The sequence below is a fragment of the Aptenodytes patagonicus genome, chromosome 2, assembly GCF_965638725.1.
Source record: "Aptenodytes patagonicus chromosome 2, bAptPat1.pri.cur, whole genome shotgun sequence".
Lineage (NCBI taxonomy): Eukaryota > Metazoa > Chordata > Aves > Sphenisciformes > Spheniscidae > Aptenodytes > Aptenodytes patagonicus.
The window spans coordinates 57,724,889-57,752,137 of NC_134950.1; the positions used below are offsets into that span (position 1 = coordinate 57,724,889).

The 27,249-nt window shown below is 43.4% G+C and overlaps 1 protein-coding gene across 2 annotated transcripts; it reads left to right on the forward strand.

Moving 5' to 3' along the window:
* The first annotated feature begins 125 nt into the window (after nucleotides 1-125).
* Nucleotides 126-26,606, forward strand: TWSG1 (twisted gastrulation BMP signaling modulator 1). Of its 2 annotated transcripts, none has more exons than XM_076329964.1 (5): nucleotides 126-236; nucleotides 2,404-2,569; nucleotides 10,510-10,609; nucleotides 14,932-15,198; nucleotides 24,373-26,606. In XM_076329964.1, the coding sequence occupies exons 2-5, from the start codon at nucleotides 2,447-2,449 to the stop codon at nucleotides 24,552-24,554; spliced, it is 672 nt and encodes a 223-aa protein (XP_076186079.1). In that variant the 5' UTR covers nucleotides 126-236; nucleotides 2,404-2,446; the 3' UTR covers nucleotides 24,555-26,606. The 2 variants fall into 2 exon arrangements, with proteins under 2 accessions (XP_076186079.1, XP_076186080.1); XM_076329965.1 differs by having other exon boundaries at nucleotides 2,442-2,569.
* The last annotated feature ends 643 nt before the right edge of the window (nucleotides 26,607-27,249 follow it).

Sequence of the window (27,249 nt, forward strand, 5' to 3'; positions counted from 1 at the left end):
CCGCCGCCCGCCGGGGCGGAGGGTCCCGGGGCGCGCTGCCGGCGGCGGGGGGAGGGTCCTGGCGCCTGACGGTGCCCCGAGGCGGGGCGATGCGAGGCCGCGCCGCCGCCTCCGCGCTGCCTGCGGCCGAGGGGGGAGCAGCGGGCCGAGGCGCGCGGTTGCTGCTGCCGCCGCCGCCTCCGGAGCAGTGAGAGCCGCCGGCGGAGCGGGGGGTGCCCGGCCCGCGGCGCCGTCCGGTGAGCCAGCCGCCGGCGGAGCGGGGGGGCGCGGAGGGAGAGGTGCGGGCGGCGGCACCGGCGGGATGGAGCCGGTGGCCGGGGAGGAGGCGGTGGCGGGGCCGCGGCTGCTTCTTTGTGGAAGGAAAGTTTCGGTGCAGCTCGGCGCAGCCGCCCCGCTGCCTGCCTGCCTGCCGGAGGAGGAGGCCGGGCCCCCCGCTGGCGGGAGGGGCGGCTTTCGGCGGCGCTCCCTGCGCGGGGCCCCGCCTGCCCCGGGCCGCTTCGGCAGGGGGGTGCGCTCCCTGTCACCGTCCTCCCGGGCCCCTGGCAGTGCCATCTTTGGGGCCGGGGCCTCCCGTGAGGCGGCGGGGAGGGGGAGCCGAGCGCGGGCTGATCGGCCGGGGGGGGGGGTTTGGGTCTTTTCCGCCCCGGGTGCGAGCCCGCCGGTGAGGGAGAGCGATGCGGAGCCGGGGCCGGGGGGAGCCGGGGCCGCCGGGGCGGGCTGCAGGAGCGGAGGGGCGGCGGGCAGGGGTCGCGCTCCGGAGGGACGGGGGAGATGCCGGGTAAAAGTCTCGGGAAGCAGCGGTGGGTGAAGCGAAAATACGGCGGTGGGGGGAGCCCGGGGCAGGGGTGCGTACGCGGTCAGCCCGGGGCGCCAGCGCATCCGAGCAGGGTGCTGGTGGAAATGGCATCGCTCCGGCTCCGCTTCTCGGGAGCCTTTTATACAACAGCCGAGCACGGCCCGTTGTCGAAACGATGCGGTGCGGTGTTAAAACACGCCTGGATCGCTCGTCTAGCCAAGCATCGTGCTTGCCTTGGCTTCTGCGCCTGCCCCCACCGGAATGCAACGCCCGATGGGTTTGGACCGCTTCTAGTTCAAGGGAAACTTTCTTCGCAGTGGGTAGCAGGGAGAGTAAGCGGTGACCCCCTTCTGAGGGGGAAGCTCCCGTGTTCTCTATGCGTGCCCCCGGGTGTTGCATGGGGGGAGCAGGGGGGGTCCCTCCCAGTCCTGCGTGGGTACAGATGGCGGTGTGCCCAACATGGAGAGATTCAGAAGCATTTAGTAACCCTTGTAAGAAAGGCTAATCTGCCACAGGCTTTAAATGTGTGCCTTATGTACACATCAGCTTGTTTTTCTACTTTTTTAAAGTTTGTATATTGCTTATTGAGCGTGTTGGGGGTTTTTTTTAGTTCATAAAGCAGAAAAACATTTCTAGATACTGAAAGAAAGAAATCCAGTGCCCCATTAACATTTTTTCCCTCTTATGAGAACAATACAGGCTCACTGTACGCTTGCCCAAACATGGGCTGCCTTTTATTATATATTGGTACGGTGCCTAGTGCAATATGCTCCTCTTTTGACTGGGTTGACATGCTAAGCACAAGTAAGAACTCACTGGCACACCGCTAATCATGCTGTATTTGTAACAAATACCACCTGCCGAGAAGCTGGGTTTTCACAAAGGGAGAAAGGTGGAATGCTTTGGACAAACCCAGTTCTGTCTGTTTGAAGTAGCAGATGCTCGTCTGCGGTTGACTTCAGTCACTTGCGTGGCTCTTGAAAGTATGTTGTTCAAAGTCTCCGGTACTTTTTTTTTTTTAAATGTTGGTGTCTGTATTTTTAAAAGACGAAGTTAATGACTTTGTGATTGAATTGAGAGCTAATAGATATCTAACTGTTGGGATGAAAACAACTGTCTGTCTACATTAAAGATGACACGGCAACTTAACCTTCCACGTTGTAAAAGGCTGCTGTATAGCTTTGGTCCTAGACTCCTATGCGTACCTTTAGCCTGGGGAGATACTACGTGAAACCTATCTGTCTGCTTTATGCGTGTACAGAATTAGGTCTTCATTGGTGGGTTTTCTCTTCTGAGGCCTCTTTTTATTGTCACTGCTTGTGGGGTATCATATTTGATACTGCAAACTTGAGATTGTTCACCTTAAGTTTATTGCAGTTTTAATCCAAAGGTGCAATAGCAGAAAGCTTCAAATAAATAAGTTAGCTGGGCGAGGAGGGGTTGGGTTTGTTGTTAAGCTCCCCAATTTGATCTTTTTTTTTTTTTCTTTTTTTCTTTTTTCCCCTTAAAAAGAATAGTAATCTTTATTGAAGGAGTTGCAAGGGGGAAGGGAAGTAGGATTTAAATTGTGTTCCAATAGCCTTTTCAGTTGCTGGTTTTTATTTCAGTGCTGGTTGAAGTACTTGTGAAAATTGCTCACCTGCAGGAAACATGAGGTCGCAGTACGTCACAGTGCCCACAGTCACTCTCCTTCTGTTCCTGCTGTGGATCCAGTCGTCAACAGGCTGCAATAAGGCGCTCTGTGCTAGCGATGTCAGTAAATGCCTGATACAGGTACAAGTCGTGTTTCCTTTATTTGCTTTTAAGTGTTTAAGAAACAGTTCTGAAGCTGTGTCTTGAAAAGATCCAGTGATAAAAATAACTGGTATTTTATGTTAAATAGTGGGTTTTTTTTAAAGAAGTTAATTATGGTCTCCTGCACATGTAAATGCAGATTAACAACCGTTTTATAGATAAGCGCTTGTGTATATGGGCATGTTTCTTTTTTTCATGGAAACATTTTCAAGTTGAGGATTATGATTGCTGGGTTACTGCTAGAAGCCACTACCAGTCATGCTGTTAGTTCTCAGTCTCTTTCTTCTTTATTAGTGATATTGTGAACAAGCAGTAGTTTAAAACAGATAGGTTATTAGAAAGGTTTCTGTGGGCAACAATTGGTTTTTTTAAAGATATCTGCAATACCAGCAGTTCAAATGCACTTACAAAGTTCTCATATCTGTCTGAGGTGTTCCCCTTATCTCTTCCCCGTAACTTGAAATCTGCCCACTTTTTTAACTCTCCCGGCCCAGGCAGAGGGGCAGTAGTTGATGCCTGATGCTCTCCATAACATCAGGTTTGTACAGTTGATGAAAAGATGCCTAAAAACTCACATGGGAGAACTAACATGAGTAGGGGCCTAACTTGTCTCAGAGTCCTGAGGTGCATTTGGAAAAAGTTTTTGATCAGGAGGGACCTACGGCTACTAATGGTAAGGAGCAAGGTCTGAAAGCATGCGGGTCTACCTTAAAAAAAACCAACAAAAACAACCCCAAAAAACACCAAACAAAATGCTTACAAGTTGAACTTGTAGGCAATGGATGTTAAACTCAAATCCAGCTGCTGCTTTTGACTCACTGTGTGTAATGCCCACACAGTGAAAGAAACAGACTGAGACCAGGTTGCTCTTCTTACAGCAAGAGTTGAGAGGCATGGAGTGCAGCAGAATGAAAGCGCCTTTTGTAGCAGCATTGCAAGCAGTTCTGGTATCTACCAAGTCTTTATTTACTGACGGTGTATTGAACACGCTTTTTGACTCCGTATTGGGAAAAAAGGAGCCATCGTGGTTAGAATAGAATAGAGTATTTCAGTTGGAAGGGACCTACAACGATCATCTAGTCCAACTGCCTGACCAATTCAGGGCTGACCAAAAGCTAAAGCAAATTATTAAGGGTGTTGTCCAAATGCCTCTTAAACACTGACAGGCTTGGGGCATCAACCACCTCTCTAGGAAGCCTGTTCCAGGGTTTGACCACCGTCTCGGTAAAGAAATGCCTCCTAATGTCCAGTCTAAACCTCCCCTGATGGACACAGCTTTGAACCATTCCCACGTGTCCTATCATTGGATCCCAGGGAGAAGAGCTCAGCACCTCCCTCTCTACTTCCCCTCCTCGGGAAGCTGTAGAGAGCAATGAGGTGGCTCCTCAGCCTCCTTTTCTCCAGACTACACAAACCCAGAGTCCTCAGCTGCTCCTCACAGGACATGCCTTCCAGCCCTTGCACCAGCTTTGTTGCCCTCCTTAGGGTGCATTCAAGGACCTTCACATCCTTCTTAAATTGTCAGTTGCAGCCTCTTTAAAAGAAACCATTCTTACAGCCTCTTTGTAGATTGGAAATGCAAAAGCAGAGAGCACAAATATCATATGCCAGTAATGTGCTAATATGTTTACTGTAAATGTATGTTCACAGTCTGAAAAGTGATGCAGAAGTGGCATGAAGCATTTCCATGTTTACTTCATTCCATTGACTTCCGTATAAAATTTGTCTGATTTACAAATAAAAATACTTGCCAGATTCACAAATCCATCCTGTGGCGTGAAGACTGACTCTAGGCTGAACTGTCTTCTTTCTGGCTTTTGCACTGCCGTTGCTTTAAAAAAAGAAAAAAGAAATTGCTGTTGCTTCTGACTCAGCCACGGTCTGTAGAATTGTTAAATACGGGAGCAAGCAAAAGGCTTTTGACTTTTACATTTTCAAAGACAATGTCAGTGGTTTTGCTGGTATGTTGGGCATTGTGCACTGTGACAAACTGATGCAGTTACAAGTTCCTTCTTCTGCATTTTTTTGTATCACCTCTTGGCCTGAAACCTTTAAAAAGTAAGATGCCAGTTATGGCTGGATGTACGAGGCACTTAAATAGCAAGCACAGTGGTACAGATATGTTGACACATATTCAGGAGAAAGCAGTTGGTCCAGATGAATGGGGATGAAAGGAAAAACAGGGAAGATTTATTGTCTCCTTTTCCTCTACTGCTAAGAGAGTCCACCATCCACAAAAATAAAGACATCTCCTTCCCACTTACCTTTTATCAGAGTCAAGCTTGAGACACCCATCATTTAAACTTTATTTTTATGAGCTAGTCTGAAGAGAGCACAGCCCAGGAGAAGTGGAGCTAATGCTACTGGAGTCCTTCCTCGGCTGGGAATAAGGCGGCTGAGGTTCAGCGCTGCATGGAGGTGGCTCACACGACTGCTTTGCTTGGATTATGGTGGCGTCTCTGTAGTGACACAGCCCTGCGCATGCAAAGAGGCCGCCATACTGCTTTACTCGTTGTAGGTGTGTTCTGTTTTTACTTTGCACAGCCCTTTTTAAAGCATTTCCCTAAAATCGTACGCAATTGTCCGAGACCCTAAAGTAACCCAGGCCATGTGAATTGTGTACAGTTATGGGGGAATGCCGCTGTTCATTTTCACCGTCTGGCTGCTCTCTTCCTGCAAACAGGCCTGACATACCAGTCAGTATTCATTCTTTACAGAAGAACAGATCAGGTCAGACTAGTCTGATTGTGGATGTGAAGACTCCTAAAGCTTTGACTTAAAGCATTTGTCATCTTTCTTCTTGGCTCTTTTTTTTTTTTTTTTTTTTAATCTTCAGCACTGTTGTGGCGGAAGCGCTGCACTGCTGTATGAAGTGTGTGTTATTTCTTGGGTAGGTATACAAGTAGAGTATACCCATGTATTTTTTTACCCCTCTAAACTCTTCCTTCTGGAGAAATCTGAACTTAAAAATAAGTTACTGTCTTGAGTGAGTTTGCTTGACTATCGCGTGACATTTTTCCCTAACCTATTTTTATAACTGTTCTAGTTTGGCAAAATCTGTGGCTTGAAACCAAGATAATGTCACTCGGAGACAACTGGGGGAGCAAACAGAATGTGAATGTTTGTCATCTGCATCTGCGTGCAGAAAGTGAGGCTGCCTGTCTTAGAGACATAATGAGACAAAAAACCTGCTCTCTCAAAAAGCATACAGTTAACGTAAATATTTTTGCCAGCATGGCTAGAAGTCAGTACAGTCATTACTGCCACTCCTTAGGAGCTGCTCTGCTTAAGGGTGGTCCCTACATAAATATTTATTTTGTTAGATCCAGAACAGGGCATGAGATCAACAACTCGCATGCATTCAGCTTTCCTTTTACATCTTGAGGCTCTAGCTTCATTGGTGCTCTCATAGTCTACTTCTTGTTTTTCTGTAGGCAAAGACCTATAAGAAAGTAGCTTCAGGCAACTCTCCACATAAGCTTAGCCTTCGCAAAAAACCTTTGTGGCTTCCTGTAGTTGTTGAAGGAGTTGTGGATAAGACTTTGGAGTGTAGGCAGAGTGGGACCGCAAAATTAGTTCCCTTGAAGACTTTGGATGTAGTGCCTTCCCATGTCTCTGGGACTGGGGACACTGAAGTCAGTAACTGACTGTTACCTTGCTTTTCAGGTAGGCCACCAAGGCCTGGTTGCACACGATGTGCATATTGCAGTATTTATTCTAGGACATCTGTTGTTGACTTGGACGCATGGGTTGTTTTGATGTTTCCATGTGTGGAGGAGATGAGAAGGCCGGTTACGGTCGCTGGGCAGAGTGGATGCGTATATTGTGTCCTTGCAACATGGAGGAAATCCTTGAAGGCAGAAACCTCTAGGATGGGACGTTCCCACACTTGTTCATAGTAAACGGGTTTGAGGTGAGTCCCAGGCTGGCTTTTGCGGTGCAGAGCTACCTGCAGTAGTCAGGCCTGGGTGGTACGTCCGTGTTCTGCTGGAAGCCGAGCTTTGCTGTCTCCTCTGCAACCGCTCTTTAAACTACTGTCGTACGTAGGAAACAAACGGTTCTATAGTTCAGGCATGGATTTCAGATCTTTCTAAAGAGGGGTTGTTTTCCGGAGAATACAGAGTTTTCTCTCCCAAGCACTACATGCTTGCAGCCACCTTGGCTGGTGCAGTGTCGTTCTGATTAAAATCTTTCTTCATCTTTGTCTTCACCTCCTGTTAATCTTGTGTACAAACTTGTCAGCTTGAAAGGATTTCCAAGACTTTTTAGCCCTGTGGTATGAAATAAACACCACTCCTTAAATTCAGGGCTTAGGCATCTAAAAATTACTTTCAGTGTGTATGTTTTAGCTGTGGTACGTAACACAGTTGGGTTAACAAAACAGTTCTGGTTGGTTTGCTTCCAGGAGATTTTCTGTTATTAAACTGTTCTAGGAAAAAACATTAGCTCTTTTTCTTTCACTCCCCATTCCAGTTAGCAAAGATGTCGCCAGTGCCTTCAGGTCCTGTTTCTCACTGCACCGAGAAAATAGTCTCTGTCATTTCAAGAAAGCTTTGAAAAAATGCAGATGTTAAACACCTTGTAAAAATCTTTATTTGCTCTCCTGAGCAGAAGTATCTTTATTGTACAAACATGCCCGCTTCCTATTTAATGCTGTATTTTTAGACTGAGAGGCGTATTTCTTGCCTAGCAAAATACATTCTCCGATACACCTTCAGTAGTTCAGCTTGGGAAGTTGCCAAGTTGACTTATGAGTAATATTTTCTTCCACTGACGCCTCACCACCCCCAGCTATCAACAAGGAACGTTTCTCATTCTGCCTCGCTTCACCCACGTCTCATGTAAGCATTCTTTTAAAAAGATGTATCCTGTACAAGTATCCAGTGTGGATGAGTCAGGCAGAAGGACTCGAGCGGTTAAGGAAACCATGTACGTGCAAACACATATGTGGAAAAACATACAGCTATTGCCCTGAAGAGACAGCCGAACTCTGAGAAGGGGGGAGCTGGAGAACTGTGCAGAAGACTAATTAGGTTACTCTTTCTTCCCTCCTCCCCCTCCAAGTTAAAAAGAAAAAAAAAAAAGTAAAAAATAAAAATAGAAAATAAAATAAAAAATTACACTGCTCATAAGCCCTTCCTATAAAAACAAAGTTGTTAAAATACTGGTAGGTATAGTGATGCTATCCCAAGCTAGTGCTTACACATATTGAAGCTAAGCAGAATTTTTTTTATTACGTTGCAAATGTATAATTTAAGGTTACATTTAATTCAGTGAGAATACGCTTCTTGGACTCACACAGTGCAATTTATAAAACTGAAACAACTTAAATTTAGTGAATTTTCTGGCTTTGATTCATACATTACGTTTAATAGTTTACGGACAATCGCCTCCTCCCACATACTGGCTTGTTGGTGTTGCAATGTCTTAATAAGTATGAAGTTGTTTGCCCAGTTTTACTGTTGAAGAACTAATATATAGGATATTTTTCATGCTAATATGTATTAGTATTATTCTCTGGCCAAGGTAACAGTATTTTACTCATTGTTGGTTTTGAAGTTGTTTTATTCAGGCTTTTTATTCTCAAGGCTGACACAATCTGTTTATCAAATGGTAAGATAAATATTTTAGAAATGCGTCATTCATTCACATAAGTCATCTTTCTAAGTCTGTGGTGCCTCCTCTTGTGGAAAAAATTGTATATTTTATTAATGAGCCTGTTTTTCATCTTTTACTTAGAAACAGCATCATAATAGGTGACATTAATAAACTTTGAGGATGAAAAAGTAGAAAATCTTGGTAGTTTTCCACTCTGTAAATAAAAACTGAAGACTTACTAAGGCTGCGTATTGCAAAAATGCATGTGGAGCAGGAGTTCACGCTTGATCACTCAGCAGGGCAAACAGTTCACATTAAACTGTGCAGGCGACAGCATTTCTCAGCATTACGTAGAACATGCAGTAGTTTGTGAATTTTGTTTCTTTGCTAGCTTCAAGATTTGTGATCTGGGATGAAGTGCATGGAAAAATAACAGATCAATGCATTTAGCCTGCATTAATACATTGTAGCATGTCTGCAGCAGGTTTGGGGGTTTGTTCCGGTTTTGTCCAGACCTGGGAGCCCTGCAGCTTCGTTTGCTGTATTCTTACGCCCCGTCCCTAGCCGGACCTCGCTCTGGCCTGCCCTCTGAAGTGCGCTCTTCGGTATTCTGTGGGCCCGCGTGAGTTGATGCAAGAGAGCAGTGATTGCTGCGCAGCTCAACAGGCTGCGGACGTTTGCAGTTGCCAGTGATGCAGAATAAAGAGAGAACGGGGGTCATGCACTGTCGGGTGCATCTCTGCGCCTTGCCTTGCCTAGCAAATGCACTCCTGATGTTTGCATTGATCCTGTAAAAATGCTTCCTTTCTTCCCTACCTGATGCTTCTTAACAATAGCAGGCAAAAAATTACTTAAAAAGTGGAGTTTTGCCTCCTCGGCTTCTTCCTAAGGCGCCACAAAAAGACATTGCAGGTGATGTTTGTGTCTGCCTGTAAGGGGTGACCCAGCTGTGGTGGAGCCTCGAGTGGCGACTCCAGGTTAGGAGAATTTCATGCCAAACCATCTTCTTGCCCTTCCCTCCTGTCCGCGTGCGTCTCCTGACCATGCTGCGGTGTGTCCCTCCCCTGCCTCTGGAGAATGGGATCAAAGAGCGGGGATGGACATCGTCTTCTCCCTGGTCCGGTGCGTAGCAGAGATTTGCCGATGGCTCTTCCAGTAAAGCTGGGGGTGGGAAGGATCCCGTGGTCAGTGTTTCCAGTAACGGCATTTAGTTTCTCACCAGTTGTGCGTAACATGATAGTTAGACAGATGTCATCAAAACCAAATTCTTAGGCAGGGCAACCAAATGTGACTTCTTGACTGTCCATGTTTTGCACTACGGCATAATTCAAGCCCATATATTATCATCATGTAGCCACAGTCTTTCAGCTGAACTGGAATTACTAATACGGATTTGAGCTAGAGGGAAGGAGACTGCCTCGTTTTTAGATTTCCTTCATCCATGTGGGCTATTTCCACGCTTTGAGGTCCACAAGTGTAGCGTCTTCAGCAGGACTGCTAAACCAGCACCTTCAGGTTTAGGTAACATTGAGAGAAAGGTTTGGCTTCTTGCTTCCATGCCTTTTCTGTTTTTCTAGCTTAATAACGGTTAAAGAAAAATGCGTGTGCATACCATTTCACTTTCTAGGGGCTCCAGAAGTGTTGGAAGTATCCCAGGGTGTCAGCTGGGGGGGAGGAGGGAGAGGGTTGTTTTCATAATAGCAAAAATGAATCAGCTGGACCTGGGGAAAAAAAATACTCTGGTCACTAATATTGCAGACGGAGAGCAATGTGTAACAAGCATTCAGAGATGCACAAAATCCTGTGGTCAGATGACTTAACCAAATAAGTTCCTTTTAGAATCCACGAATAGGTGTGATGGTAGATGTCGTGTATATTCTTCAGTATGCACATGCTGCTTATAGTAACTTCCTTTTTTAACTAAATTACAACGTATGCACACTATTTATATATAAAGAAACATCCTTCTTTGAATTTCCTGTTGTGATGGCAAAAACATTCAAAGAACTTGTAGATTCAGGCATACACAGAAGTGCACACACCTTTCCCATGAATAGGTTTTTTTTTCTTTTAAATGCTGACTTCAGATTTGTCTTTAGAATTTCACCTTTTAAAAAAAAAAAAAAGAACTTGCAAAAGATCCTTTTGTAAACTAAGATCGGTTCTTTGGCTGGAACTATTTTACCGTTTACTCACTGTATTAGCATACTAAGCTTTTTTAATGCTGTAATTTGAGTTGCGGCTTGAGGAAGAATTGCTGTGCCATGTTAGCATTTTACATCTGGGGTTGCTGTGGAGTAATGAGTTTCTCTTGTTTTTAGGAGCTGTGTCAGTGCCGTCCTGGGGAAGGGAACTGTTCCTGCTGTAAGGAGTGCATGCTCTGCCTGGGCACACTTTGGGATGAGTGCTGTGACTGTGTTGGTAAGTTTGCATTTGTTTGGGATTTTCTTCTTTTTTTAAATTGCTTTCTCCGGCCACATGCTGAGCTCACAGTCTTATAATAGAAGTAAAACATCGGGGCAGAATCTGTGCTTTAAACATCTTACAGCTCATTCTGTGGGTACGGAATAAATTACTGTGGGGAACCAAATATTTGAAGGCTGAATCTGCTCTATGGAGTCGGGGGTGGCAGTAGTCCAGATTTTGCTTGGTTAATGTCATTGTAACTGACTCTTAATTTTGTCTCTAAAACATAAACTCCTTTTTGAATTGTCATCTTGAGGAAACTACGCAGCACCTGCTTCATGGATTTGGATGCTGTATGGAGGTTTCTAACTGTAAAGTGGGTTGACAGATACCACACAGGGACAATTTTAGGTTTGAGTTCCCTTGTGAATCCTTGGGACTAGTAGTAAATGTGCATGGCGCAATGTTTTCATCATTCTTTTATTTGGAACAAGAGCTCTTTGTGGAGGGTAAGAAAGAGGCATACAAGTTCTTACTGTAGGATTAGATGACAGTCTTAACAAGAACAGCATTACTACTAACAGGTAGTGTTCAGAGTTTCCAGATCTGCAACTGAATGCTGCCCCTGCTTAGGGAGGATATATTCTAGTTCCGTCTCTTGTTTTAAATGTATTGAAAGCTTCATCCTCCTGTGGTTGCTGTAAGTCTCCCTCTGCTGCCATTCAAAATCCACCTGGCTTCCATGAAAGCGATGCGTCTTGAGTGTTGTACCTGCTCTGAGCTTCTCTGGCTGGCTGGGTCTTCTCTGAATTCATGAAGATGATTAGCTTCAAAATGCTCCTTTTCAGTGCAGTCCATTGCTTTTCCTGTTCCATCATGATGTGAAGACGCTTTCTGACACCTTGCTTTTTGCTTGGTTCTGGCTAGCTTACCTTTGCTTTACTGTCTTCCAGTAAGCAGTGGAGTGGCACGGTCCTGCGCATGTGTGATTCTTCCCAATGGCATAAAGTATTTTCAGCCCCTGCACCTGTGGAGGATACACATTTAGAAATAGGACTTAGAGTTTCTTTTTCCTATTTGATGGGAAATCTTTTAGTGGGCTCTTTGAAAAGTGAAATATATATATATATAATCTCGTTTTTCCCCATCCCCTTTGCCCTTTCAATGTCTTCTTGATTTTTGTAACGTAATACTAAAGTGTGCTGTTGTCATGTTCAGCCACAGGGGTGAGGAATAGGATAATAGGTAATTTCCCTAGTTCAGAACTGTTACCTGCTGTAGAAAGCAAGGCTTAATGTGCTGATCTCCTCTAGGGAAAGGAAGAACCTACCTCTTGGGATTATGAAGAAAGAGCTGAGTCCACACACAGGTTTTTTTCTAAATCTGCAGATTATTCACTGTTCTGCTGCTCTTTCCCACGGTATTATCCAGGAGAGAAGTTAAAGAGGTTTTAGGTTCAGTTTCCCAGTACTGAGTAAATTAAAACACCTGCTGATGGTTCTGCAGGTGCCTCAGACCTTGTTGGTTCTATGGCATGGTCCTATTCTCCTTCTCTTCAGTGTAGGGTCGTCCTTGCTGTAGCCTTACTCAAATGAGGAAACAGGAGTGCATGCCATACCCAGCTTCCTGGAGACAGGTCTTTGCTGATACTTGAGCTGATATTTAAGTCTCTTTATAAGCTGATCACGTCTAATGTAAAAGCTGATAGGTTGTCATGTCTTTCAGGTCACTTCTGCTCTGAGGTCAGGAATTACCTCCTACCTTCCAGCATTAATTTTACTTCTGGTCAGTTGTTGTCCTGTGTTTTGCATGGATCTTCTCTCCCTTCTCTGACAGGGACAAAGACGCTAGAGGAGGGAGAACAACAGCAGGTTCCTCTTTCCTCTGTTTTTCTAAGCTTTGTGGGTTAAGCTCTTCCAGTCCCTCATGTAAAGGCTTGTCTGCTTCCATCATTTCAATAGCCCATTTCTGCATCTTCTCATCCAAGAAAGATGGATTGGGACTGTGTATAACTCTGTGGGCTGGCTAAAATCTCCATGTGAGAACTGTGATGCTGGAAGGGAACTTGGATTTTCAGTAACAATATGTGGTAATAGATAGGTAAGAGGAGGGGACAAAAGAAGGAAAAATACTTAAATTGAAAGGATTATTGTACAGCTTGTTACTGTTGAATACATTTGTGTTTCTTTCAGTTGCAGGAGACCTAGCTCTAGCATGATGGCATAGTTATGTTTTAAAGTCTGGTTATCAAATTTTGTCTTAAATCATTGACTTCCAAAGCAGTAATGTAGACATGTTTGTTCCTTACCAGTTGCTCTTAAGTTAAGCTTTTTTATTTTTGCTTTAACCAAAGCTACTGTATTATAATAACTATTATAAAATTATTATAATTAAAATACTTTTAAAAAATAGTAAGAGGGAAGGATCTTTGTGGAATGAACAATTACCCATTAAACTATGAGCAATGGTTTCCTGGTGCCATCTTAAGATAATATTTTCATACTGGATTGATATGCACACATACTGTCCATATTCTGCAATAATTTGATAAACAATCTTGATGGTTTTTTTTTTTTCCTGTGTGTCGTCCTTATCAGTGAAATTTATTTTCTGAATCCAACCTGATGGAGGGGGCCTCTAGAAAGGCTCACTGGTTTCCATTTCACAGCATTAATAGAATGACATCAATTAAAGTGTACGTCTCTTGATGTATCTATACAAAACTCGTACCTGGTTTGATATCTTCCTAATTAAATTTTAGGTGGGCATCCTTTATTACAATTGTATGGTGAATATTCCAAGTGCTTACTAAAAGGTGATAATGCAGTGACAGAAATTTTTGATAAAAGCAGTGAGTCCAGGAACTTCTGTAAAGAGCAAACCTAGTTGAGAGGAGTAAGAAAATAACTGTTTACAGTAGAAAGTTTGCGTAAGTGCAATTATTTTTCAGTGTGACCTCTGATGTTCTTTGGAGGAGAGGCTTTTTTTTTTTCCCCCCTACCTAATACTTGGCTTGCCTTTTTTACAGGAGCAGATTATCTTGTGTTGTTCCTATTATTAAATGCTGGTAATGCTAACCACTTGCTTAAGATTTGCCAGATCTCATGCTAATCATCATGGACGAACTTCACTCTCTTTTGTTCATTATGGAAATCCATCTACTTAGATTGAAAAGATTGTGGTTGTGTGTAAGGCTCTAGTTAAACATGATTTCTGAAGCTGGAGTCCTAATGTACCCGCAGGGCAGGAGATGCTTCTCTGGTTGAGTGAGGCAGGTAGACTTTGAGCATGTATGTCCCATATCACTTTGATACTTTTGCAGCTGTAGCTGTCTAAAACTGTGTCTGTGAAACTACCCAAAACGATACCCAGATGTACATGAGGAAAATGGATTTGTCTGTCTCTTGCCAGGTGACTTCTAATAGTGTTTTATGGCTTCTGAGTTTAAATAGCTATGCAGATACAACCTTTCTTTTTAATCTTGGTTGTTTCAATGTTTGTATTGAATCAAGACACCCTTCAGTTTCATTGCTAGTAACAAATGTTAGTGTTTAAACGGTTAATGAAAACTGGTAACTGCATTGCACATCACAAAAACATTTTGTAGGAAGTGGCAAAGAGAAAAAAGGTTACAAGGTTTCAAAAAAGATACCACAAAAGACGTTGAAAAATAAGGAAGAGGTAACCTGGAAATAAGCATTTTGCCTGTAGTGACCCCTCCAACTAAGTAGCCAAACGAGGTTCATCTCAGCTGTCTCTGAGCAGGTCAAGTAATTCAGACTTGCTCCCTCCTGATAGTGATCTTTGCATCTCTGGCAGACGACTAAAAAGATCTAGTGCACTGCTGCAGCGGATGAGATCGAATACTTGAATTGTGATCAAAATTTCATGTACCTCAGGACTTGTCAAGATACTATCTTCGTTCAGTCATAAGCTTTCATTCCAGATTTATGCTAGTATCGATTGTACTGTGCTTTGTTTCTTTTCCCGGGGGAAACAAACCTTTCGTTGAACTCTTCATATTCTAAACTGTAATGCTAGCATAAAAAGGGAGCAAAGTGCTGTTTAGATGAGGTTTTTCTTTTCACTTGGATGTCACAAGTCACAGGTGTGTTTTGTGGAAGTCTGCAGAGAGCTGAAATCTGCCATTACGGATAGCTCGTCCTGCTGTATTTGGTGGTACTTCTGCTGTTGAGCTAAGAGTGGGATATATATGAGAGGGCTCCGTTGTGCTTAGCAAAAAAAAAAAGCAATTTTAATTTTCTAAATATTCCCACCTGTTTCAAGGAAAAGAGTTTAGGGAGTTTCGTGTAACTTACTGTTTCATTCCTCTGCAGGTATGTGCAATCCTCGCAATTACAGTGACACCCCTCCAACATCCAAGAGCACTGTTGAGGAGTTGCATGAACCAATTCCTTCCCTTTTCCGGGCACTGACAGAAGGGGATACTCAGCTGAACTGGAATATTGTTTCCTTCCCTGTGGCAGAAGAACTGTCGCACCATGAGAACCTCGTTTCCTTTTTAGAAACAGTGAACCAGCCACAGCATCAGAATGTCTCTGTTCCAAGCAACAATGTCCACGCACCTTACTCTAGTGACAAAGGTAATGAGTATAGTGTCTAAATTCCTAGCGTTTCCTCTCATCTCTTCCAGGAGCCTTCTTGGTGCATCTTCTGTGCTTGTCTGTGCTCGCTGCTTCTTTTCCCATAAAAAAGTCTGAAAAGTTCAGTCTAATTTTGAGCATGACATAACAAAACAAGTGAGGCAAAAGTATTGAGGAACATGGAAGATGGTGTTAAAGTGTCTGATGATCTTAGGAGACACTGAACCACATGAGTTTGTTATCTCTGTAATTCCTCCTGTGGCATGAGGCAGTTTGTTCACGTTATTTCATGTGCACTGGCACAGTATGTTCTTTGACTTTGAAGCGGTTACCTGTAGCTTAGGAGACAGGACAGACCAAATACTGAATCCAAATCATGTATCAGTGCAGAGGGAGGCAACTGAAACACATGGCTTCAGAGGTTTGAGAAAGCCACGTGTCATAAACCATTGTATCTGGAGTAGTTTATTTCTTTCGTCTGAGCTGGCATAACGAACTCTTTAGAAGGATGGTTTGTAGGAAATCCAGGATTAATAGTAAACCTGAGTAAGATTAGCAAGATTGCTCTATACGTTGAGGAGGGATATGTGACAGACAATCTTAAAAATAAGGAATTTGGGGGCTGGGATTCAACTTACGGACTCATTCCTCTTATTTTATATCATGTTTTTTATATTCTCACCTTCAGTTTAGAGGACAGACTTCAGAATATTGTTTGCTGGGGGGGGAGATGAGAAGTTTGAGGTAGTGACAACAGTGGCATAAGAAAAATACTCTCTGGTTCTTGGTTTCCATACTAAACCTGAAATACTTTTCCCTGCAAATCATTACATCGGACTTAAAAGAATCTCATAAACAGTTCATAGTGAAATTGCTGCTTAACAGGGAAAAAAGAGCTTCTGATTTGTTTTATTAGTGTAATTAATGCTTTGCTTCCTTCCCAACGCACACTTTAAATATTTGTAACCCCATATGTTGCTGTTGTGATGGCTCTTTTATCTTATCAATGAAAGATACCCTAATTGATGGACACACTGCTTTTTCCATACCATTGTGAACCTTTGACCTAGTTATGTTTCCAAGTAGGACTGCTGTTGATTAAATGGGACCATAATGGCAACTTTTCTAATTTCCTTTGGTTAAGGCACGTTAGAAAAATAAATTAATTCCAGAACTGGGAAACCAGATGGTCAGAAAGCATCTCATTCATATGTCTTTGATGTTATTAAAACACTTGCTCGCCATTATGAGAATGATGCAGAAAGCCATGTTAAATGGCAAGCCACAAAAAGCCCTGTGTGCAAACACTACAGTATTTAAAGATGTAAATTATACTTGGGAAAAAAAAATTATGCTTGGAACAATCTGGAATATATCCCACTGTACTTAGGTACTTCAGCCCAGATGGCTGTTCCCTGGAAGTCCTTTACTACCATACCAACAGGATGGGCTAATGATAGTTTTGAATTAAACTTGGCATTTGCATTGCATCTCAAGGGTGTGGAGGAGTTTTGAGTTTAACAACACAGACAAATACATAACACTGCAATCTTTTCTTAGTCAAAAGTCTTCTTCATTTCATTTACTGAAAACGTATTAGAGATTAGGTTGACAGAGGTTTCACTGGAATGATGACAGTCCAAAAACAACAGTTATATTTGGAAATAGTCACCAAATGCCACTGGTTTTTGGGCTTCAGTAGACACTTAAAACAGAAATAAATGTCAGAGCTGTTCTTGTAATCATTGGCTATGCCTCCTCCATCTTAGTGATCAGTGAAGAACTGGAAAAGGTAGAAAATGGCTTTCAGCATCCTAAACTTAAGTACCTAGACATGTAAGCCTGTTGAGTCTTGTCATTTCTTGGTCACAATGTAGGTAACTTTGTAGTGCTGTGCTTTTTCAGAAGTCATATTAAAGCTTGCTTATAAAAACACGGATGATTCAAGCAGCGAGAACAGGAGAAGGTGGAGAGCAGAGTTGGCTCCCGGCCTTGGTCAGTTGATGTTTATTGTGGTGGAAGCAAGGACAATTGGGGAATTGCACCTCTTGTGCTGGATGTTGTATGATCCATGGGGCGGGATTGTTTTTAATACTGTTTTTTGATGAGTTCATCGGGGACGCAGTAACCAAAAGGTGGAGGGGTAGTATGTCAAGTGCCAAAGAGCCTAGTGAGCATGGGCACAGAGAGGGAGCCCAGGAAGTTGCTGGAGTCTGATGGCTTCTGCCTGTGCAAAGTTCAGTCGCACAATCGAGTCACTGTGGTTTAACAAGCTAGCATGTGTTAGAAGAACCGCTGTAGTAGAGGGTGGGTCTGTGCATGTGTATGTGTGCGTGCTCAGTTGCAGTAAGTACAAGCATAGCCTGCAGTGGAAGAAACTGAAAACCATCTCCTTACCCTTTCCTTCTCCCCAGATGTGCTGTTAGGGTTAAGGGCAGATCTTGCAAATGGAGACATCCTTAAGGTGACTCGCTAAGCAGTTGTCTTCAAGGCCATGACATTCAGGGATTTGAAAGAATATTCCTGTGAGCAGGAACACAGATGCTTTATGTTTTCTTTACAGTGCTGTGCCTCCTCCATTTCGTGGTTCTTCTGTGGCACCTTGCATGCTTCACTCCAACGTGGTGTGCTGGCAGAAGCCTATTGCGTTGCCTGTAAAGGGAAAGGGGCTAATGAGAGGTAGATTTTGGTAAGGGGACAGTAGTCTCTGTGCTGTCTTCTGGAATACATCCCAAAATTTGGAAAGGCTCTGCCTACAAATACCCCTTGTCACGTCGTGTAACACAGTTCTGATTTTAATTTCAACGCACGTTCATGCAGGGATTGCCATTAAGCTGGTCCAGGGTGCCAGACTTGCTCACTGCAGTTCTGGGTGAGTGCCAGGAAAAGCAGCACCAGCCATGGGAACCCGCAAGCTTTGTGCCTGAGTGGCATGGAGCCACCGGCCCCGGGAGGGCGACTGTAGATCTGGGAGGAGGTAGGGTGCGGTGGGTTATAAAGCATTCCTTTCTCACCCCAGCCTACTGCGAGCCCAACCGCCAGACCTTGAACTTCCCCGTTATTATCTTGATGAGTGTCTTCCCTTTCCTCCAGTGAATTGACTTTTAACGTTTTAGCTGCCAAAGTATGTGTGCACTGCTGGAGCTGCTGTAGTTCTTCGTATCAGTAGTTTCTGGCATTTGAGCTGCTACTTCAGAGAGGATTGCGGTGATTATTAATCTAGAGCTACATTTGTACTATATTCTTTTTCTTTCACTTTTAGCTGATACCCTCAGAGCTTTGAACTGCGAGTTCAGATGTTTAAATAAGCTTAATTGTTTCAGATGATGACAGGATGTTGGCGAGAGAGAGAGGGGAACTAGATAATCTTTTGGCAACTGATGAAACAAAATCTGTGTTGTAGTTAAGGGTTTCTGACTTACACTGCTTGGTGACACAGGGGATGGCGTCCACTCTGCACTTCGGCTCCCCTCCAGTGCCAGCCAGGTAGTGGAGAGCTAGAAATCCAGTAAAGTGGCATCTACCTCTGTAGGTACTCTAGAAGACTTTTTTTTTTTATGTTTCTTTTTATAAGTTCTGATTGGCATAAAATGGTATGGCTGCTGGACGGACAGTTACCTTTTTAAAGTACTTTTAGAGCTACCGATTCAGTAGACAACTGAACTTACATAGCACCTTTAACTTCAAAGGTGGCAGACAGGGAATTGTCACTACCTGGGAAAGTTTTTTCATCTTGTAGATAGACATTTTTCCTTAACTTACAAGAACTGAATTGTTTTATCTTCTCCGAGTTGCTAAATTCCTCTGTAGTGCGCCAGTACAGATCTCGCTTGCAGCACAGACAGTATCATAGCAAAGCCTGATAGAAACGTGAGTCCATTTCTTCTGGTCATTTTGAATTTAGACTTGATTGTTGTTTCTGCCACACAATCTTCGTTGAGTATGAATTGGGGGGAAAAAATTTCGGGGGGGGGGGGAAAGGGTTATGTAGCGGGGAGTGCCCTGCTGCTGCTTCCCTCTCCCCTCCCCACCTGTAGTCTGTAGTCCTTGCTGTGTGAAAATTGGCAAAATGCAAATGAAAGAGCTGTTACTGCACTAAGTAACATCCTTTTTATCTACACTGAGGGAGCCAAGTGATGACTATATAATTAGGTTTGTGAAACAATTTAAATGCTCTCCTGGATCCCAATTGAGCCTGTAGGTATATATTTTTTTCTTTTTCCCCTGTGTAACTGTTTCTGCAGCCTATAAAGAGGGATTTAATGCTTGATGTGAGGAACTCTCCTGCTTTCAGTAATTCAGCATCTACACGGGCGCACAGATGCTGCTGAGGAGGGGACCGGGAGTGTCCCGTGACGAACAAAGTGCTCTCTGGCCAATCTGACTCATTCAGACCTGGCAAGTCTCAGAGTGAGCGAGACTTCAGAAACAGTTTGGTAGGGTTATACATGGAGCGTGTCCTCCAGCTGCTTACGAGAGCTACTGGGAACCAGCCAAGTCTACTGCTGGCTCTGGCCTACTGTGTACAGTCTGCCCTCTCCCCTTCACAGCATTTTTGGACTGGTCCTCTAGGACATATCCTCTTGGCTTATGTGCGGGTGGAAATAAACTTTCTTCTCCACTCTCCAGTCAATCAAGATTAATGTCCTTGGTTGTTGTTGCCACCTTAATAAGGTTGAGGTCTGGCTTTGGTTCCCATTTTGGTCATGGGAGAGTGGTCGAGGAGACCAGTCTCTCCAGTCTCACAGGGCCCGACTGCTGTCATCTGGTTCTGCCAGGGTTATGGGCCTGGTGCTGCCCGTCTTCCAGCCTCCTTCCCCCTGGAGATAACTTTGCTCATGCAAAAGCACACCTCAGTGTTACTCCTGAAGAAAGGCCTCCAGCCGCGGCAGAGGGAACATGCCAGGCTGAGTGGGTCCTCATGGGGAGGGAGCCACTCTGGGCATTTCAGTCCTCTGAGGAGATGGTGCTTGAAAAGAGGGCCAAGCAGGAGTTGTCTTTGTAGTGAAGAGCTAGATGGTACCTCTGTATGGGTCAGAACTACCATAGGGATTCTCAGCAGTGCATTAAAAACTGGATGCTGCTGCTCTGAAAACAAGAGGAACAGCTGGGACTAGCCATCTCCTGCTACGAGGAGGAGTAAAAGGGGAAGGACAGCCTTTGGGTAGACCAGGCCTGGACAGTGAGCCCTGCTGTCGGAGGAATAGCAGAGGCAAGACTGCTGGAAGGGGGTGCCAGTAAGAACCACTAGCTGCTTTATAGATCCTGCTGCTGGAGGAGGACCAGATGTTGTGGTTTACCCTCAGTCGGCAACTGAGCACCACACAGCCGCTCGCTTACTCCTCCCCCACCCCTGGTGGGATGGGGGAGAGAATTGGAAGAGTAGAAGTGAGAAAAACTCATGGGTTGAGATAAAAACAGTTTAATAATTGAAATAAAATAATAATAACAATAATGTAATAATAATAATACACAAAGCAAGTGATGCACAGTGCAATTGCTCACCACACGCTGACCGATGCCCAGCCAGTCCCCGAGCAGCGGCCCCCCCGGCCAGCTTTCCCCAGTTTATGTACTGAGCATGGCGTCACATGGTATGGAATGTCCCTTTGGCCAGTTTGGGGCAGCCGTCCTGGCTGTGCCCCCTCCCAGCTTCTTGTGCACCTCCAGCCTTCTCAGTCGGTAGAGCATGGGAAGCTGGAAAGTTCTTGACCAGTGTAAGCATTACCTAGCAACAACTAAAACATCGGTGTGTTATCAACGTTGTTCTCATCCTAAATCCAAAACACAGCACTGTACCAGCTACTAGGAAGGAAATTAACTCTATCCCTGCCAAAACCAGGACACCAGAGCTTGGTGTTCTAGGGATGGTACTGCTGGTTGTAGCCATCTGCTGCTGTACATGTGCTCCGCTCTTTGTGTTACAGCCTACTTTTCCACAGGCTGTGCCTGTGTCTTGAGCCACCAACGTAGCGCATACGTTGGTTGGATTCCACTGAGCAGCAGACAGGAACTTCAGGCATAGGTAACTCAGTGTCATTGATCTTTGCACCCTAGAAATCACACACTCTTCTTCCACAAGAGGTTTATTTCAAGTTTCAGCAGGCATAAGCTGATGAATTGGGCTTCTCCAGAACTTCTGACAGTAGTTCTCTTCTTAGAACTACTTCTCCAGTAGTTCTGACGGAACTACTGTCACAGATGAGGCTAACATGAAGGTGCACACAGGCATCCCCTAACACAGACGGGACTGGTCATTCTCTGGTGTGAAGACAGACTGGAAGTGCTGGGAGCAGCTGACCCACCTCAGAGCGTGCCCAACCTTCCTGACAATCTTTCCTGACCTACTGGCTTTCCTTTGCATGTTGCAAGTAGGAGTGCAGCGATCAACAGTGAGTGAGCACTTCTAGCCACCCTTTGGAGAGGACTCCGTTTTCTCTAAAGAGTTGTTCCATTACTATCTAGAGCGAGCCATGAGTTGTTTTGCCTTCTCAAGCTGATGCGGAGACTATGTCAGTCAGGTGGAGATGGCATCTCAAAAGATGATTTTGCAGCAAGAAATCTTTCTGGATTAGCCAGGATTGCCTGTTTTTGGGGCAGAGGCTGTGTGCCTGCAGCTGACACCTTCTAAGACTGACCTTACTTAGGGCATTTAAAGTCAAACGTGAGAAGAAAACTACTGAAAAGGGATCAAATGAGTGAATTGGGATTAAGCAAGAGGGTATAAAGAGTATGAATATTTCTTAGGCTTCTGTAAGGTTGCTGTGCTTGTACACCAGCACTGAACTGGATGACTGATGGGACACTGGTGCTTAGATCTCGTGATGAACACTGCCTGGTGACTCACCTCTACTTTTTCACACCCTACTCTTCCACTGAAAACCTCCTGTGAGGAGTGAGGGGGACAGATATGGGAATGCCTGGGCCTCCTGAGAAGGGAGGGTGTATGCTCCTTCTTGGGACCCAAGCAATCTTAGTTTTTTGTTGCTGGTGATGAAATGTTGTCAAGTCCTTGTGCGTTCCCTGTAACAAGATGAAGCTGCTGTGGGGCACCTAGGTGGATTCTTGCCTATGGGGCTGTGGTGGTTGCATCTCCCTACTGCTTTTCAGCTTTGGCGGAGCACTTCATGTGTATACCTGGGTGGTCACTCTTTGGTTGTGCTACTGTAGCATATGCTTCTGTTTTGCTCTTTTCCCCTCCCCTCTGAATAAAGTATCCTTACTGAAGCTGTAGATATGTTGGTTGGTTTTATGCAGAGGTTTTGTTCTCTGAGAACTCTTCCTCTGGTTGCTGTGCCTCAGGCTTTATTATAAAGGGTCATAGAAATAGAAGTGCCAAGAATGGGACGGGACTTACACAGCCACAGTGTATTTTGTTGACATTCCCGGCAGTAGTTCAGGTATTCCAAGATTTCTTGGACAACTGCAGTTTTACTCACAGCACAGCTTTCCTGGGAGCAGAAAACTGCTTCAGCTATGGGTCTGCACTTCCTCCCCAAGATCCTTATTGCCTGTTGCACTGTATATGGTGTCTGCAAGAAGTGTAAATCAGTTCAGAGCCTGAACAAGGCAGTTAATTCTGATCAGGATTCCCTCATACATGTTTTGACAAATGATAATTCTTAAAAGGGTAGGCATGGTTTCCAGATGTCAAGGAGGAGGAGGACGTGTCCACAGAAAAGCTGGCAGGTACATTGTGCTCTCCTCTGTGTTGTGCTGTTCCTTGCCACATGCCCACAGAGATCATCTATTGTTGGTGCTGGGGAAACTGACTGCATAGATCTGATGGCTTGTAGGGTGACAGAGACCCTCGCTGGCCTCAACTCACCTTTGGACCTCACCTTAGGAGCTTGCCATGAGATACACGTACTACTGAGGTTGCTAATCTATGGGGCACCAATGTTTTGAAGGGGAGGTTCTGGTGCACTTCAGCCTCCCAAGACTTACTCACAGGTAAGAGACTGAATAAACACTATGGTTAACTACTACACTGCTCCAAGAGTCCTTCAGTTACTTACCCTTCTCCGTATCTCCATAATCATTCAAAAAAAACCCCATTGTCTTGATTTACCATTTACATTTGGATTACATTTTTCTAATCCATGTTGGAATGTAGGTCAGTATGTTTCTCCTGGATCCATGCACCATAAGCAGTAATAGGCTAGAAAGCCCCTCGACATCTCCCACTCACAAATCTATCCGATGTGTGTGAGTGAGACATTCATGTTTGTAGACAGCTTTCAGTTGTGCTTTTCCCGAAAGTGTGCCAAGTTACGCTGGGGTAAATGTGATGGAATCAAGGTCCTTTGGAGGATGAACAAAGTTACAGTGTAATCACCTGGTCAGCACAGAAGAAAGTCGGTAGAATCTGTCAGCTTGGAGAATTGGAAGTAGACTGGGGAGGGATGTTTTTGTTTTATAGTTGTGGTGAATGCCTCAGCTCCAGTTTGAGGTTGCAACACCAAACTTCATGGCATTTCAAGTAATTGCATGGATGTTAGAAGAATAAAGTTGACGCTTAGGCAGAAGGGGTTTCTTACCCTTAGCAATAAAGCTGGTGGTGTTGCTAAAAAAAGAAGAAAAAAGTGTGCAGTTTCAAGTTGAGGAAAACAGGATTCTCTAGCTCTGTGATTTAATGTAGTTTAAGAATATTGTTGAGTTGGGGGGGAGGAAATGCTTACACTTAAATAAGTGGGTTTTGGTGGTTTTTAAATAACTTCTCTAAAACTGAACTTTTTAATGACAGCATGTAGTAACTGCTGGCAACTGGAAGTGGTATCTTGGTGATGAAGATATTACCTCCAGAGGACACATGCTTGCTTCTTATTTTGGCATAGCCCATCCTTACACTTTAAAAGGTATCCCTCATAACCGTGGGACACAAAAACCCTCCAGCAAAAACATTCTTGCCTGTGGCTATAGAAATAAATTAGTCCAGAGGCAGAGCGGACAACAGGTCGAGTTGTAGACACTGAAAACTTGAAGTTGATAGATCTCACCTTGGGTCTCTGTCTCTGCTCTCTGCTTTCACTATCACCTGTTTTTTCTTTATGCCTCATAGCCATGACGATTTGCAATCCTACTTCAAAAGCTGCACACTTAATTAATTTTTAACTAACCTTTAAAAATATTTTAAGACCTTTTAAACCAAATTTTTTCCCCCTCTTGGTTTAGAACACATGTGTACTGTGGTGTATTTTGATGACTGCATGTCAATACATCAGTGCAAGATCTCTTGCGAGTCCATGGGAGCATCCAAATACCGATGGTTTCACAACGCCTGCTGTGAGTGTATTGGGCCAGAATGCATCGACTATGGCAGTAAAACTGTAAAATGTATGAACTGCATGTTTTGAAGCAGGAAAATTGTAATATAGCAATACTGAGGCCAAAGTAATCTCTCTCAGTTAAAGAGATGGGGATTGCAAATACTGCGTTTTGGTGGAGTGTCTGCTGGTTGCAATTAAATGTACCTGGTTGAAAAAAGATGTATAAAATCTGAAAACTTTTTTTTTCTTTTTTTTTTTTTTAATTCATGTAAGCAAGGCTAACCAGTAGAAGTTTCAACACTATGTTTTAAGTTTATTTTTCTTTATTTCTGCTCGAATGGTACAGCCATGCTCATTCCTTGCCATTCTGATTGTTTTCCTTTGATTTGAAAGTATGGACTATACTGGTTTTCAGAATGTAGTACTATATCTAGTAGTTTAGAGTAGCGAAACCTTAAGAATATGGTAATGAGATTCCATCATCTAAGTTCAACAAATAATTAAATGGCTGCTAGGTTGGAGGTTGGGGGGTGGTTGTTCTTTGGAGGCTGTTTTTTTCATTTTAGTTTCTGATTTTTCTTTTTCCCCCACTTTATTACCTTCCAGTTTTTGAGCTTAGCCTTCTATTGTAAAATGGTATTTGGGGAAAAAGAAAAATTCATGCTTTCTTTTCAAGTTCAATGCATGGGCTGTCATGGATAAAATCCTAACTTCTTAGAAGGGCTGCCCAACAAAACACTATGTATGGGACACTTTTCTTCCGAGTTTCGTTTGCCCTGCTCTCATAAGTACACTGGGGCCTGTGTTGCGTAATTTATATATTAAAAAAAGATATATATCTTTTCAGTCTTCTCTTAGATACCAAAATAAAGCTATTAAGTGCAGTTGCATCTCCCTCCTTTTGCACTGTTCTCTAGGGTTGCTTACTCCCTGAAGGTTCAGTCCAGTAAAGGAAACATGAAAGGTTATTATGGATTTAATAACTAATGAATAAAGAAGAATGAAACAACATGAACTAGCAAGTGGTACAGGGTTACCAGTTGAGCAGTTGGCAGTAGGCATGTTCCCATTTAGTAGTTTGCTGTGAATATTTATTCCAAAATATAATTCTTTTTTTTTTTTTCTTCTCCCGTGAAATGTTGTCACTGAAGAAGGGAAGATGTGTCCGCAAAGGCAAAATTGGGATGTTCTGAGTTTAGAACATTCTGTCCATTTTTCTAAGCAAGAGTTTTAATACGTTCGACAGTTAGATAGCAGTTACTATGACCCAGTTAGGTCTCCATTGATAATGGTACTAAGTACAAGAATAAAGTATATGAGTAGTTAATGATCAGCTTTTGGTATTTATAATGATGTGGGTTTTAACTCCTTGAAATTTTTTTTTAATGCATATATGCATATGCGCACACAAGAAAGAATTTAACTATTCATTTCTCTCACTAACCTCAGTCTAGAGGGATTAAACTGTTTTCTAGTTGCACCTGTCTATCTGTACCATGTACAAATGAAAGCAGTCATTTTAAATGTATTTTGTTGAAAAGTTTGCCTGAATGTGTTTTTCATTTTTTTCTCATGATACAGTTCTTTCAATACGATGAAATAATAATAAAAAATTCTACTCTTGTGAAATAACGTTACTTTCTTCAGTCTCTTTTTCAGCTATAAAGAAGTACTTAAAAGAAGAATGTTTATTGTTTTGAACTAGCAGATAATGGAATACCTTCATACTTTAAACTTGCAATTAAGTGATAAAAAAATCATAGACGTGAATAGAAAAACTTAGCTTATCATGAAGGAGTTGTTCTTCCTATATTTGACAATTCACGTTATCTTCTCTTGTGCTTGAGTTTCTTAAAATGAATGCAGAGAAAGAATATGTTAGAGTGGCTGTGACTGTTTTTAGCTGGAGGGTGATGCAACATCATTCTTGACCAAGATAGGAGACATATAGCAAGCATAGCTACAGGTCATTAGCATGCTTCGGATTCTTGCAATGTTAAATTATTGGAAACATTATGATAGTTCAGAATCTTCTTGGGGGAAAGAAACAGGGCTGATGTTTCTGGTCAGGCACCTGCTGCCCCTTGGCTCTGTGACACCGTCTCCATTTACATCATCAGAATTTCACTGTGAGGTCAAGTCAAGGGAACAGCAAGGGTGGGGAGTGGGAGGGAAGGGGGGACTGGCCTAACAGATCTCCAGGAAACACTGGGGGGGACGGCATAAACATGTAAATATGGTTGGTTGTGTAATGGCCCGAGAGTAGGTAGTGAGGATGCACGCTTTCTGGGGCTTGCCTTATTTTTCGTAGTTCCTGATGCTGTCTAGAGTTTGCTGTAAGCATTGTGTGTATGCAAATGTCATACAGCAACATCCAGTGCGTTTTATTACGATGAGTGTTTTAAGAGGTATTTTAATAAAAAGACATTTCTGGTTCACGTGTTTTCTTTCTCATTATTTTCTCAGGGCAAATGTTACCAGGAAGCGTAGTGTAAAAGTTACTGATCTAGACAGATGGAACAATACAAAGAATTACTAAATCTTCAGCAGTTTTTTCCAAAACTAAAATTGTAGGTGCCTTTTAAGTTTTTTCTTTACATAAATCAATAAAATATAATTTTACTAATAGTCAAAATGTTCTGACAGAAATCTAATCACTTTATTTAGTCTTACTACACTTTGCAAGAAAAATAATAATTTATTTGAGGGGCTCTTATTTCACCTAGGTCTGGATACCAGCAAACCGTCACCTACCTAAGTACTTAAGAACGTGCTTTAAAAA